This window comes from Pipistrellus hanaki (genome assembly GCF_964339955.1).
Source record: "Pipistrellus hanaki genome assembly, chromosome: 11".
Lineage (NCBI taxonomy): Eukaryota > Metazoa > Chordata > Mammalia > Chiroptera > Vespertilionidae > Pipistrellus > Pipistrellus hanaki.
This window is the reverse complement of record NC_140513.1, coordinates 38,074,454-38,090,820: the sequence shown is the minus strand read 5'-3', so window position 1 is coordinate 38,090,820 and position 16,367 is coordinate 38,074,454. Positions and strand designations below refer to the sequence as shown.

Here is a 16,367-nt window from a genome sequence, read left to right as displayed (position 1 = left end):
CAAGCTCAGTTTCTGAGTTTATAACCTGACAAAATATTTGCAAATTAAGAACCAAAGAGACAAGTACAAAGATGTTCATGAATGCTACTTAAAATAGCAGAAAGAGAAAGAAAAGAAAAACTTAATTTTTACCAATAGAGCAATGAATAAATTACCTGTTCTAGAATAGATACTGAAATAATAGATAACAATTACAAATAACATATTGATCTACCTTAAAATATACAATGTTCAGTGAAAAATGCAAATTGCAAGAGAATATACAGATCATAATTTATGTAGAGTTTTTTAAATTACTATACATCTATATAAATACATATGTAGCTGAGATTTTAAAAAAATAAACATAAATAAATATATGAGAACAATGATCCTCAAGTTCAGAATACTTTTTACCATTGGGGAATTAAGAGTATGGTAGGGGATCTTAAACAGTGGGAAAGAAAGAAGGAATTCTCCTGATAGAATTGAGGAGAATATAGGCATATAAATGTAATTTGCCTCTGACCACATAGCTAATAATTGAAAGAGTCAGAATTCCAATATAGATCTCCTTGATTCTCTAAAATTAATTCAGATCTCCCAAAGTAGAGAGGAATTGCATTCAAATTGAGCCTTGGGATTGTTTAATCAATACAGCCCTCAACTCGCTATTATAAAGTTTATTCCCAAAGAAGTTCTAGAAAGCTCAATCTTTGAAGAGGACAAAACCTAGTTGGTTATTACCATGGATGTGTTTTATATGACTATTTTGTGGTTGAACTTCTGGTATTCTAGAAAGGCATTTTGAATGAATATGCATTCCCATGACATTGAATGCATGGATTGGCAGTTTCTCATGTCAACTCTGAACTTAAATAATTGTCCTTTGGACAACTAAAGTAGAGATTCCCACCTTTTTGACATCTGAGAAATTTCCCACATCCATTGAAGTATTTGAAGAGATCAAAGTATGGAGGTATGCCGAAACCAGTTTGGCTCAGTGAATAGAGAGTTGGCCTGCAAACTAAAGGGTCCCGGGTTCCATTCAGGTCAAGGGCATGTACTTGGTTGTGGGCACATCCCCACTGGGGGCTGTGCAAGAGGCAGCTGATCGATGATTCTCTCTCATTGATGTTTCTAACTCTCTATCCCTCTCCCTTCCTCTCTGTAAAAAAATCAATAAAATGTATTTTAAAAAAATAAAAATAAATAAAAAAACAAAGTATTGAGGTATTTTGGTTAGGCCAATGATACAAAGAAACAATTTAGCAATTTCTGAATTTAAAAAAAAGTTTTCATAAAAATACATATTTTACATGATAATAGTGAATTGTTCACTAACAGTACAAAGAGAATATTCTAGGCAAAACCTGGAAAGAGGGCAATAATGACTCTCAGGAAGGCATGCCTCTTTCCAAATCCAACCAACTCTTTTTCTTTCTCATCTCTTAAGAATCAGGCATCAAGCTTAGGAAACTTTTTCTCTAAACTTCTTATCCTCATGGCATCAACTGCTTCAACTTTTGCTCTACTGCATTCTGACTATAAATCTAAACTCTATATTTCTCTATCTTGTTGCTCTGCATATCTGTCTTGTATTAAACGATCAGTTCTATTAGGAAAGTTATCTAGTACCTACCATGGTGCCTAACCTTTCCTAGCTACCCAGCAAACTGTAGAGGAATATAAAGTTATTTTTTTTAAAACAATGTTCTCTGCAATCCTTCCATTTTTGCTCTACCAGCCTTCCTTTGGCTTTGTAAATGAAAAAATACAAAAAGTAAAGCCAATGCACAAACCATCACATCTGGTCAGAACAGATGAATATAATGTTTTGCTACTATTTATAAATGATTGTAATGGTTCGTTTTTTTAAATATCTCAATAAACAATGGCAGGAGCAACTGTTCTAATATATTTTAAATAGTTGAAAACACATTTAAAACTATCACCATACAAGGATATTTTACTTCTCAAAACTTAAAATATTTGAGTTACTCATTTGCCAGCTAATATATTCATGGCCCTCCAATTAATGATGAAACCAAATTAAAATTTAATTTACTATGATTGATGAGAAAAAAAGCTAGTTAGTGGTTATATTAATGACTAGGGGGAAAAGATGACATTTCAGAAATGCTTAAACAAAATGAACCATGATGAAAATGGCTTTTTTTCCCCCCATCAAAAAAAAACAAACAAAACAAAACCTCACAAGGACAGGAAAATACCTCTGTATTCCTGAACAATAAAACGTTGTCCCTTTTTGAGTGAGTAAAGGGCAGTAGACAAAAATTAACCTGTCAAGGAAAGGCTTATTCGGTAATGGACAAGCACTGCAGGGGACTCATTCAGCTTCCACCAGGAGAGCCCTTTGTGTAACAAGAACAGACTATTAAGGGTTTAATGACACTGCAATAGCCAGTCAGACACTGAAAAAGGAAACAGAGGATTCCTTTTTTTTCAACTTGCTGTTATTTCTACTACAACTACCAAGGGATCTTCCATCCACACCATCTTCAAATAGGCCATTGGTTTGGAGATGAGTTTTTCTGGCTTTAGCCCTGCCTTTGACTCAGTGTTCCTCATTTATTTTAAGATCTGGAAGAACCCAGCTTTCAAACTAGGTCTAGAAAAGCCGGAAGTCACCTATGAGGCCAGCAGAGCAAGTCAGTCTCAGAAATGGAAACAGGTTGTTCATGGAATCCTGCAGGCATAACTTCTCAAACTGCCGTGGGAAGAGGGACTTTGGTAACCAGCTGAAATGGGCTTATCTAGACTGCAGCACTGCAGCTTCAGTGCACTCACTGTGATTGCCATATACTCTCAGCTGCTCACCTGTCTGCACCAGGTGTGATGTTTGGCGGTTGGCATTTGCTGATAAGGGTAATTATGGCATTAGTAGAAGCAAGCATGCCACCTAAGGTTGAAAAACAACTCTAATTATACATCATTTCACCCTCTCAGAACTGTTTCTTTCTTTTTCTTTTACACAGTGCTTACTTTGAGATAAATTAAATCTGCAATTATTTGAAAACAAGCCTTTAAATAGTAGTGGGACTGCAGGAGGTAATCACCTTTCAAAATTAAAAATGCATCCATGCTGAGGTGAGCTTTTGATATTTGTAACACCAGAGGGCACTTGCTGAATCACCTTTCAATAAATCTCCAGGCATTTCTATGTAGATAGAATTGAAGCAAATAATAGGAGTAACAAGAACAATATTTCAAGAAGAAATATGAAATCCAGATCATATATAATGGACGCAAAGTCATTTTACTTTTATGTCTATTGACCAATTCATCAGAGACATTATGTAACACTTTAATAGTAAGAAACTTAATTTCATATCCAAAATTCAAATATATAGTCTTTTATACTTAAATACTTATAAAACTAAAATAAGCCCTAGCTGATTTGGTTCAGTGAATAGAGTTTCAGCCTGTGACTGAGGGTCCCAGATTCGATTTTGGTCAAGGGCACATGCCTGGGTTGTGGGCTCAATCCCCAGAAGGGGGTTGTGCAGGAGGCAGGCCATCAATGATTCTGTCTCATCATTGATGTTTCTCTCTCTCCCTTCCTTTCTGAAATCAACAAACATATTTTTTTGAAAAACAACATAAAATTATATTTATTAAAAACACTGTTTTTAGACTTAAAAAAAAATAATCTGTAAACCACTTTCAGAGGGAAACGAATTCCAAGGAGTAAGTATGATTAAATCCTACTGCACTCTTTCAGAATTTTATGATTTGGAATATAATTTGAATACAGTATATTACTAGACTAAAGCTTGCATTGTCAGCCATAAAGCATAAGAATAGGGGAGAGAAGAGTGTTTCTTGAATTATAAAAGGAAAACAATATCTTTAGAAAAATCATCAAGAATTGATTTGGTAGACGTACTGTGGCCCAGAATGTGAAAACACACCCTTTAAATGCCACCTTTGTGACTCAGAACAGCTGCCCTTTCCACCAGATGTTGTACAGGGTGGTGCTGCTTAGGCCTGGCTGATGCCAGAACAGAAGAAGACCTCAGAGAGCTGTGGCAGAAATGGTACACACTGCCCTACCAGAGGCCTACCTTACTCCAGAAAGAACCCCAGGAGACCATTTTTCTGAGTACTAAAGAGAGTGCCAGAAATGCAACTTTTTGTTACTAATAATGGCATTAAAATCATGAGAAATCTTTACGAAACCCACAATATACTCAGTGATAAATGAAGTAGAAAATCTAATTATCAAGATTGATTCAAACAGACCTCCCCTATACTCCACACACAAAAACACCATGACTCAGATCATAAAAGCAAAGTACTTTCTAGATGACCAAGAATATGGCAGACCTCTCCTTGCTGGAGAAAGTCTCTCCCATTAATTATGATGTTTGTATGCTTTGTTGTTCATTAAAATGAAAAATAATGCAATCATTCCCTGAGGGAGAAAGTCGTGGTCTATAGTGTTACCTGGGAATAACTTTAACTAGTGGGGATTTCAAGGCTCTAACTATAGCAAAAAGTAACAAAGGCCACATTAATAGAACGACTATATAATCATTTACATTCTCAAAAGGAAGAAAGATGTAGGGAAGCTCCCAAATTTTATTGTTAACTAAATGTTTACACATTTATCTATTTTGACTTTTAAACAAAAGAGTAAAATCCTCATATTATTTTCATCTGGATGGCTACCACCATATTTCTGAGTAGAACACAAAAAAGAATAAGATCCAAAACCACATCACAGAACACCTTGTTTATTGGGTCGGCAGCTAAGTAATTGCGGGTTTCACACATATATGGCTTCAGTTGAATTTTTAGGTTTGCAGACGTAGTACAAATGTAAAACACATTTTGTTATTGATAGTTGGCTATTCAGCTGTTAATCAGTAAAAAAAGTTTTTTGATCTGTGTTGTAGTTTTCGTTTGGCGTTCGTTGAAAAATGGAAAATCAAAAGGAACATTTTCGTCATATTTTGCTTTTTTATTTCCGCAAAGGGAAAACGCATCGCAAGCTCATAAAAAGTTATGTGCTGTTTATGGTGGCGAAGCCTTAAAAGAACGGCAGTGTCAAAATTGGTTTGCCAAATTTCGTTCTGGTGATTTTTCACTCAAAGATGAAAAACGCTCTGGTCGTCCAGTTGAAGTTGATGACGCCCTAATCAAAGCAATAATCAATTCGGACTGTCACAGTACAACACGTGAGATTGCAGAGAAGCTTCATGTATCACATACATGCATTGAAAATCACTTAAAACAACTTGGCTATGTTCAAAAACTCGATACATGGGTTCCTCACGAACTGAAAGAATCACAGTTAACGCAACGCATTAGCAGCTGCGATTTGCTAAAGAAACGTAATGAAAATGATCCATTTTTAAAACGACTGATAACTGGCAATGAAAAATGGGTTGTTTACAACAATATCAAGCGGAAAAGATCGTGGAGCAGGCCAGGTGAACCAACTCAAACAACATCAAAAGCTGATATTCATCAAAAGAAGGTTTTGTTATCAGTTTGGTGGGATTACAAAGGAATTGTCTACTTTGAACTCTTACCACCCAACCGAACGATCAATTCTGATGTCTACATTGAACAACTAACAAAATTAAACAATGCAGTTGAAGAAAAGCGGCCCGAATTGACAAATCAAAAAGGTGTTGTATTCCATCATGACAATGCAAGGCCACACACATCTTTGGTCACTCGGCAAAAATTAATGGAGCTTGGTTGGGATGTTTTGCCACATCCACCATATAGTCCTGACCTTGCACCATCTGATTACTTTTTGTTTCGATCTTTACAAAACTCCTTGAATGGTAAAAATTTCAATAATGATGATGATGTCAAATCGTACCTGATTCAGTTTTTTGCTAATAAAAACCAGAAGTTTTTTGAACGTGGGATTATGATGCTGCCTGAAAGATGGCAAAAGGTCATTGATAAAAATGGGCAATACATTACAGAATAAAGTTATTTAGTTCCATGAAAAAATTGTCTTTGATTTTCTTTAAAAAATCCGCAATTACTTAGTTGCCGACCCAATATAAATAAGAATAAATAAAAAGCACCATTAGTTACATTAGTTGCTTTAATCACTTTCTACTTTATAGCTTAAGCTATTTTTTTGGCATGAAATACAGTAAGTTTAAAATAGCACCAGCTCCCTTTTTAAAAGGGGGGAAATTCTTACTTGAAGATTAAGACTTATTTAAAACATATCTGCTATAAGCATTATTATCCCCTCTCTCCTGTTTGCATAAATAAGTGGGGTATCTCTCTTATTGTACAAATGAAATAGAAAGTCTTTGTTAACAACTAATGGAATCAAACCTTGGTTAAAAACCTGATTATCTTTGTGTGTTTTCTTTAATTTGCTGACTAAAATCATGGCTAGGGGCACTTGTTAGATTTTTTTTTTAACAAAATCAATATTAAACTTGCCATACAATGTGAGAATAAGCTCAGGCTTTTGCCATAACTGGATTTTAACTGAAGTACTAATGTTTCAATGAACAAGCACTGCATAAAAATATAGCAACTTCATCACCCTTAGCAAACAAGAGGTCACAGTTACTTTTCCGGACGCCTTCTGGTTGTCCTGGTATCCTATTGTGCCCTCTCTCTCACACACATATTTATTCTACATAACAAACCTGTGAGTTATTTAACCCAACTTATAGTTATATGAAGGTTCTTGTATAGCCTTACTATAGACTACACACACCTGTTGAACAGAATCGAAAAAGCAACTTAAGTTGCCTAGAATAATACTTAGGCTTTCTATTAAAAGGGGGATAAAATTAATTCTTAGCTCACATAATTGACAGAAGTCATCGTTATGTTTTCTACATATTTAGTTTAGAAAAACCTATTTTTCAGAACAGTAAATATTTGAAAATATTTTCAAGTCTACATTTCTAAATAAATAATATTTCAATGCATGCAATAAAATGAATTGTGTTTGAAGTGTACTGTATCTACATTTAAAATTTAAAAACTTAAAAAACTCACTAAATATCACAGAAAAGATTTCAAATTTAATACCACTTTCTGCTAGTAGTTTTTGTGAACAAGCAAACAAAATAAACACCCTATAAATTGTAACATGTTTACATTTCATCCTGTTGAAGTAATATTTTAAACTTTCTGCTTTTCAGGGATTAATTTTTAGCCTCCAATGACGATCCTGCTCAGACACAGCAGCCTAACATTGTTCATGCTGTAAAATCCAATGCTTATGTACCATCCTTTTAATTAATTTACTTTCTCTTCACCATGCAATATTTGCTGAGCACTCCTCTATATGTAAAACTTAAGTACACCCCCCACCCCCCCACATCCCCCCACACACCCCACACCCCCACACACACTGAGTTCCTCAGTATTTTGGAAGTTAAAAGTGATGTGTCCTTCTTCCTTATGAGCAACAGGAGGGCTCCGCAGTCTTAGAACAGAGTTCTCTCCTTCTAGGCTGAAGGAAAGCAACTAACATTTACATAGTTTTTTTAATCAACTGTACTTTTCTACACATCCGATGCCCGCATTAATTCACTCATGTGCTTCTGTTGCATTCATTAGACACTGAGGAGGAGCTGACCCATGGGAAAAGTATGGTGTTTTTCTTTTTTTCTTTTCTGAATGTCGTATGTGTTAATAGCAGGGTGATAAGCACCTGGGGTATTTTTGCTATTCTGTTCACGCACACGATATTTGGCAAGCAATTAAACACACCCATTAACAGTGTGGGCTTGTGGGATGGAAAAGAGCAACTGTTAAGAGAGTAAAAATACGGCATGCCCTCCCCATTCTGGCCTCATTCAGCGGCTGCTGAGTACCCCGGAACATGCTGCCCAGAAAGATGCCCAGGACGTGCATCTGAGTCACAACAACACACACTCCACAGCATCTCACACCCTCGTGAACTGCAAAACTCTGATCTTACAGCGAGCCCCTCGCCTCTTAGCATGTTCCCCATTTTTTGCAAAGAAATCAGAGACGTCAGGAGACTCTCTGTGGCTGAGGATAAGGAAGTCACCTCCTCATCCCTCCTCACAGCCTCCACTTTTATTGCTTTATTTTTTCCCCCCGTGAGAAGCGGCTCCACAAGTTCCTTGGCTGGAGCCCTTCGGAGGCAAGTTCAGCACCATGGACAGGGCTCGAGTCCCCAGTGGAGAGAAAGGGAAGGAGAGAGCCCCAGGCAGGGTTCCCTCCGGGGCCACTCACCGGCGTCTGCTGCGAGGGGAGTCCCGAGCGCTTGGTGGAGCCCTGCTTGGAACTTAGCCTTTTCCACGACTCGGCAAACCTGCCCCGGCTGGCGTTCCGGCTGCACCTGCGGCTGTCCCCGCCGCCGTCCTCCCGGTCCGAGCCACCCCGCTCCATCTCCGCTGCATCCCGCCACTTCTTCCCCATGCCAAGCTGGCCTCCCCAGCCGGGCAACACCCCGGCGGCGGCGGCGCCGAGGGCTCTGGCTCGCTCCTCTCGTCGCAGGTCTCACTCCTCCTACCCAGGCGCAGCTCCCGGTTGGCGCCGCCTGTGCCTCCGCCGGGCTCCTGCCAGAGCCCCGCGCTCCGTTATCGCCGTGGCCACCAGGCTGCGCTTGCGCCCACGATTGACTCAACTCAACGGGGCTGGCGCTGCTGTGAGTGCCACCTGCACCGGAGCCAGCTTCCTTTGGCGCTCCCAAATTTCTCTCCACCCCGCAGGCAGCAGCCGCCCCAAGTCACAAGGCCCCACCACACCTGGGGCTATGGATGCTCCGCTGGGGAGTTACCTCCAGTCACCTGACCCCGCCCAGTCCCCCAGGCCTGGAGGCCAACCTCACCCCATTCCCTAGCTGCAAGTGCAAGCCTCTTGGTCACCCACACTGGGTGGGTGGAGACTCCCTGGACTTGGAGAAAGACAGGACGTGTGCAACCTTGTCCTCCCTCCTGTCTCTTCCTCCCCTTTCTCCTGTTGTTTGTTGCAACAGCTGCCTCCTAAGTGTCCTCTCTGAGAGGAGAACTTCATCTCCCTGGCAGGCGCCAAGCTAATGCTTCTCACGCTGGCTCAACACTTGGCTGCACATCCGAGTTATCTAAATCTTTTTTTGTTGCTGTTATTAATGCTCATATTCCTCATAGTCTACTTTAAGTGGCCGGGCTGTGGCCTGGGAATCGGAATAGTTTAAAAAAAAACACACAAAAAAAACCTTCCCAGGTGATTCTTGCTGCTCTACCACAATTACCACAATTAAGCTTTCAAGGACCCATATTATGGGGAGAGAGCAGAGAAGGGTCCTTAGCGAACAAAGGTTTGATATTTCTTAGTCAACTCTTTTATTCTCCCCTCTGGGGTAGGAATGAGGTGTTCAGTTTACCCTTTCCCTCCAGGGGCAAGGATGGTACAGCAATCACCAGTGAGGACAGGTGAGCTCCCATGTGCTGTATATTCTTTGACACTTCCACCTCATTCTAGGTTCACATGTCTGCCATCTGCTCCTAAGAAGGAAAGCCCACAGTCTCTCATAAGTTCTGTGTCAGTTATTTTACCAGACTGAGCTATCCTTGTTTTTAGAAAATGCCCTTATTCAGATGAGAGAGAGCCATTGGGGGCCATCACAAATTCACAAAAGCTGAGACAATGGCCTTCCTCATTATTAAAGAGAAGGGGCCTGGTCAAAACACCTGTCCAGTTGCTTACCTGTTGCAATGGAAACAGATGTATCTTCAATCTTTATTCTTATGTTTGAAATAGAGATTTCTCCCAGAAGGCAAAGGGAAAGGGGGATGGAGGGGAAAGGAGAGGGGTGAAAAATACCAAGGAAAATTGTTGTGATGGTACTCAAAATCATAACCTGAGTTGTTGATGGGGAATATAAAAAATACATTTTTGGGAGAGGACTAGCAATCTGACTCTGCACCTAGTTCATCAGTATCTCTAATGCATGTTCTTGTTAGCCTATAATCAAGTCACTGCCCCTTCCTTAGTTATCTGGTTTTGCAAGACCTATTTACCTAAATACATTTTACAGAGGCCATAAACCATGAACCATACACAACCCCCAAAGGGGGTTATCAGCGCTGGCACCAGGCCAGGCCTTTAGGTGTGGTCTCACATCCCCCACCCCAACACAAGGGGCTTTTTGCGAAGCCCACAAAGGTCCGGAAGTCTGATCCATATTTGGGGGACAAAGAAACCAAAGGGTATACAGCGAAAGCTTCCTCCATATTCGGGGGCTCAGAATTTGGAAACAGGCTCCCCTAAGTCACTGTACTAGTACATGGGAAACATCTGGAAATAAATGGTTTTTTTCTTGAGTCTCTGAGCACTCCTGTGTATTTTTCGGTCGCCTAGTAAATTCTGTAGCATTGTCAGTGGTCAGTCTGATTAAGCAGAGTTTGGAATTGGCTAGTTCACAGAAATGAAATACAGAGCTCCATGGCTGTGCGCCTGTATGTAGTGCTACATTAATATTAATCTTGTCATTTTAAGCAAAGAGACCCGCAGAGCCTACTTCCTCTGTGCCCAGAAATCACACACCCATATTAAACCAAATGAGACTCTAAACAACACACAATGCCATTTAATGAAAAAACCACAGACTCCATTTTGCAGTTTCTCCCTCCCATCTAAGTACATGGATTTGAAATTATTAGTGATGTTTCATGGAAATATAATAGTTCAGTCCAGATTCCTTCCCCCTCTCTCATACACATCCAAATGATTATGTGTAGTTTACAAATTAGAGGGGTATGGAAACTAAATATCAGTTGGGGAGTAGAACACAAGTCAGAAAATTGTGACTTAAATATTTACCTTTTCCTTTACTTGGCAACAAAGGGGAAAACTCCCTGGAAGATTAAAAATATATGTGCTAACCTAAATGCCTTGAAGATGTTACAGAATTTCCCAGGCTACCGAAAAATGCACAGGAGTTCTCAGAGACTCAAGAAAACCCATTTATTTCCAGATGTTTCGCATGTACTAGTACAGTGATTCACAGGAAGCCTGTTTCCAAATTCTGAGCCCCCCAATATGGAGGAAGCTTTCCATGTATACCCTTTGGTTTCCTTGTCCCCAAAATATGGATCAGACTTCTGGACCTTTGTGGGCTTTGCAAAAAGCCCCGTGTGTTGAGATGCGGGACGTGAAACCACACCTAACGGCCTGTCCTGGCGCCAGCACTGATAACCCCCTTTGGAGGTTGTATATTGCTCATGGTTTATGGCCTCTGTAAAATGTGAGTATTTAGGTAGATAGGTCTTTCAAGACCAGATAATTAAGGAAGGGGCAGTGATTAGACTAGAATATAGACTGACAGGAATATGCATTAGGGATACAGAGTCAGGCTGCTAGCACCCCCTCCCCTCCCGTGCCCCAAATGTCTTATTTTCCTCATCAAAGTTTCTCTCTTTAGTTAAATGACAAAAAGAGGGGCCTTTGCAGAGGTATCAAGGAACATCCAAGAATGCTGGTGAGGCCCCTCTTTTTGTCACAGAGTCTTGAGACCCTGGTTCACCCACATCAGCCCAGTAAGGGGGAAATAACCCTGCTGCCAAGGCTGTCTGTCATGAATGCTGGTACCAGCATTTCACAGGCACTCCCAGGAACTGCTGAGTTTCTTAGACAAGGGGGGTCTTGGTCTAAAAATGAGCTTTCCATTGTCCTTCTCTTACTTACAGTAGTGTTTTTAAGGCCTTGCTTGAAAATGATCTTTGTGCCGAAACCTTTTTGGCTCAGTGGGTAGAGCGTCGGTCTGTGGACTGAAAGGTCCCAGGTTCGATTCCGGTCAAGGGCATGTACCTGGGTTGTGGGCACATCCCCGGTAGGTGGTGTGCAAGAGGCAGCTGGTCTTGTTTCTCTCTCATCGATGTTTCTAGGTCTCTATCTCTCTCCCATCCTCTCTGTAAAAAATCAATAAAACATATTAAAAATAAATAAGTAAATAAATAAATAAATGTCTTTAGCTTTTTTTAAAAAAAATGATCTTTTTGTTTTGTTTTGTTTTGCACTCTCTGAAAACTATGCAAGATGCTAAATTAGATGTGCTTATAGGTAAACAGAAAATTGGCCCTTTCCACTTCTGATCTTTGTCTTCTCCAGACTTCCTAATGGCCAGAAACTGGAAAGCTAGGCTGGAAGACTATCATATTTCTTACGAAGTTAGCAGAGAATGGCAGCATCACAACTAAGAGCACAGTTAAAGTCACCAATTCTGTTGTTCTGGAATTAGGGTTGAAAGCCATTTCCAGAGCAACTTAACTTCACTTGGAAGAGTCACTGCAGTTACAAAGGTGGGTGTGAATACATTAAAATGCAAATAGGAAGTATGACTCCATGGTTTTTCCTCCAGGGTTTCTAGGCTTAAAGAATGTGAATAATTAGTACATCAAGTTTAAGGCCAAATTAACAATATTGTTAAATAATAGATATTCTATGTAAAATAAAAATGTAAATATATATCTTTATGTATGAATCAATAAAAATATAATATTGTGAAATGTTCTGAGTTTGAAAAGTAAATTTCGAATAGTAGCCCCCCAAAAATTCTCAAGGAAATATCAAATGCCAACAATGCTCTATTAGCCCTAGGAATTCTAGGAAGGTTCCTTGGCCCTCCTAGCCTGTTGAGTATGTTATGAGTCTATAATCAGAACTCTCTCCAAACCCCATTTGCTCTAGGTCACATGGTCATGCACATATTGCAAGAGAGTTAATAAACATTTTTTTCTTTTTTTATTTTCAGTAAACCCACAGGCATGCCCTGGGACTAACTAGGAGGGGTAGGGTGAACAGAGAAAGTGATTAAAACTACAAAGCGAGGTTGATCCAAAAACCCTCCTCACAAAATAGGAGAATATAAACCATATTTTATCAACCATACCATCATTAACTTTTCACACTTTTAACTTCTCTGAAACAGGATGCCTAGAGGCCCAATGCACGAAATTCGTGCACTTGGGGGGCAGTTCCCTCAGCCTGGCCTGCACCCTCTCACCAGCTGTGAGCCCAACTTCTTGCTGAGCAGCGCTATCGCTGTGGGAGCACACTGACCACCAGGGGGCAACTCCTGCTTTGAGCATCTGCCCCATGATGGTCAGTGAGCATCCTAGTGACTAGTCATTCCACCATTTGGTCAATTTGCATATTAGGGTTTTATTATATAGGATGATGTCTCAGTTTCAGAATAATAGGAATCATAGAACTGATAGACTTCTGAAAGTCTGACCTTAGATACCCAACATCCTATCATCCATCCTCTACCTAAACATTCATTCTTCAGCATTAAATATCTTTTTTTCTCAGAAGCAGAGTGTTTTATTTTTAAACAATTTTAAGCAGTTGGAAGCTCATCTGTATGAACTAAACTAAAACCCATGCCTTCTACCCTTATTTTTAATTCTGATATCACACTAATTTAACATATGTTCCCTTGCTTATGATAATCATCAAGTACTTGAAGATGTCTTTGCAAGTCCCCTAAATTTCTCTTCTACTAAGCTAAACTATGTCTGGTTGCTTTTGTCACCTCCTTGCACAATGGGGGAGAGTCAGAATCAGCATTTTTGCATACTAAAAGAAATGTGAAAATGGTGAGTGTGAAAAGAGTTTGGGGCCAACTGCTTTGTGAATTTATTGAAAGCTTAATGACTATGACCGAACTCACAGCAAAGCAGAATTAGTCAATACCTATGAAGCAGGAGACAGGATGTAGTATTTGTGTTTAGTCATGATTAGATTCCCTTCAGTAAACATGAGGGCTGAGTCTCACACAAGCCAAACAAATGTGAGAGTTGAAATAATTATTCCTGTAACTCAAGCTAAAAATCTTCCAAAGCCCACGGCTACTAATCAAGGAAGGAAGCAGTAGGGTTAAGCTGGTTTATGCAGATAGGCCATCTATGCGGATAAAATGTTCTGGGTGATAGCTCCGTGAAAAATTATCCTCCTTCTCTGAGAAGAACAATCTCATATCTCCCCTGAAATACCTGCTGATGAGACTTTCTGGTTATACATCTTATCAAGACCTCCCTACTGAAATCATTGCAGGGTAGAGAATGTAGCTAGATATCGGCTCTGTTTCCTTTCTTCCTTCAGTCTTAGCTACCTACCCTCCCACCTGTTTTCCCTCCTCCACTCCTTTCCTGTTTAGTGCATTCTCTCTCTGTTCCTCTCTTTCTCTCTCTTTCATCATCTTCCTTCCCTGTTTCCCTCCTACCCTTCCTTCTTTCCTTTCTATTTTTAATTTTGCTGTAGACCATTTCCTCACATGCAAAAAACAAAATCCACATAATCTCTCATAGGTGGAATCTAATGAACAAAATAAACTGATGAACAAAATAGACCCAGAAACATAGAACATAGAATAGACAGATGAATCTCAGAGGGAAGATGGGGATGGGTGGGTGAAAAGAAATCAACCAAAGAACATGTATGCATATATGAATAGCCCATGGACACAGACAATAAAATGGTCAAGGTCTGGGGCAGGGGGTGGGGGAAGAGGAGTGAAGGAAGGGGTTAGAAGGAGGAAGGGGACATATGTAATACTTTCAACAATAAAGATTAAAAAAAAAAAAAGTGGGGAAAAAAATACTGCCATTGCCCAGGCTTTCATACTCTTTAAGTGCCTTTTTAATTTGTAGGAATCTTTACTATAAACCCTTTTTATTTTTTTATTGATGCATTAGTGTAAATTTATATATACATTAAAATTTTTCCTCTTTTTCTAATTCTATACTTAGATATTTTATGAAATTTTATTTCAAAATTAAGAGCTAATGACTAAGGTAAATGGTATAAAAAGTACAAATGTAAATGATAATAAAATTTAAAATAATATAACCATTAAAATTGGGGAGAAGAGAGAGAGAACAGAAAGGGAGGTATAAGTGAACTAAATTCCCACCTATTATAAAATAATGTCTAAAATAAAGGCATAAGGAAATACTAATATAACACTCCCATCAGAATGGCTAAAATTCTGCAGATAGAAAATTTAAGTGAAAAAGATATACTGAATATTTTCAAGACTGTGAAGCAACTGGAACTCACACACCCTGATGGGAATATATTGCTACAACCATTTTGGAAAACTATTTGATGCTACCTACTAAAGCTAATGATTTGTGAACTTTTATTCCAGGGTACATAACCAATAGAAATGCATAAATAGGGCAATTAAAAGGCTACAAGGATATTCATAGCAGCACAATTTTGAAAGTTCCAAACTAGAAACTACAAAAAATGCTCATCAACATCAAAATGGATAAATAAAATAGGGTATATTAAAACAATAGAATTCATTCCATTCAGTGGGAATGAATGAACCACTGTTATATGCAAAACCAGGAATGGTACAACAACAGCAATATTTTATAGGCAACTGTAAAAAATAATAATTAAAAAAACAGAAGTTGGCCTCTACCAGATTGCTATGCAGTTATCATTAAGATCTCTCTCTATGTTAAAGAAAAAAAAAGCTGGAAATTAGATTCTAAATGATGGAGGTGGTTTATGTAAAAAGATAAATCAAAGGTTCAATTACTAGTAACAAAGTCAAAGAAAAGATTATCCTTATGTCAAAGAATAGTAAATAAACATCGAAGGTCATCTTGAAAACAAACACAGTCTTATAGGCAGAGTCTAGTCATTATTTTCTCTTTTCTTTTCTCCTTTTCTTTTCTTTTGTTTTATTTTATTTTATTTTATTTTATTTTATTTTATTTTATTTTATTTTATTATTTTATTTTATATAAAGTAAAGATTTCTCAAAGTACCACACAGGTCAAGAAAAATGTTTAGTAGTAGGTAATAATTGTTAAGTCCTAAATGGGAGTGCATTAAGTGGTCTTATAAAACTAAAATTGTCCCTTTGAACAATTTTCTGCAATTTTGTTATTTTGTGCAGAATGACAAATAGTAATGTCACCTGGTCCATTAAAATAAATAAATAAAAGCAAAAGGGCACATGGAAGTGCCCATGCAAAACTCTCATTTTTCTAAGAGTCACAATTTCCATCCATGCTGCAAAAGGATTATTTAAGTGGGATTTTGAAGCTGAGCATATTACTAGAATCCTATTAAGCATTTTTCACTCTTCAAAAGAGAACAAATATGTGCATTTTCCATTCTAAAGTACAGAGGTGAGTGAAGTGAAAAAAGTAGCAGCTTAGTTACCTTTTCATTGTTTATTATAGTTTCAAAATTCATTTCCTCCAACTCATGCAAAACCATTATTGGAGGTTGGAAGGAGTCTGAAGGCAGAGGCTCAATGAACTAATTAAAATTTCAAGTGCTTCACATGTCTCTTTTGACTTCCACAAAAGAAACAAAGCCAACAACAATATGCTAAAAATGAGACAAGCTACTGTCATTAACCCAATGTGATCCATGAAAATTAT

General features: G+C 38.6%; 1 protein-coding gene across 10 annotated transcripts in view; it reads right to left on the bottom strand.

The window, feature by feature from the left end:
• The window catches only part of TRPM3 (transient receptor potential cation channel subfamily M member 3), a 662,437-nt gene extending 653,972 nt beyond the window's left edge, over nt 1–8,465 (bottom strand). For all 10 annotated transcript variants that reach the window (XM_084899451.1, XM_084899455.1, XM_084899457.1 and 7 more), the window contains exon 1: nt 8,209–8,465. In XM_084899451.1, coding sequence (XP_084755577.1) covers nt 8,209–8,394 — 186 coding nt within the window. In that variant the 5' untranslated portion in view covers nt 8,395–8,465. The remainder of the gene's footprint in view (nt 1–8,208) is intronic.
• Nucleotides 8,466–16,367: the final 7,902 nt, after the last annotated feature.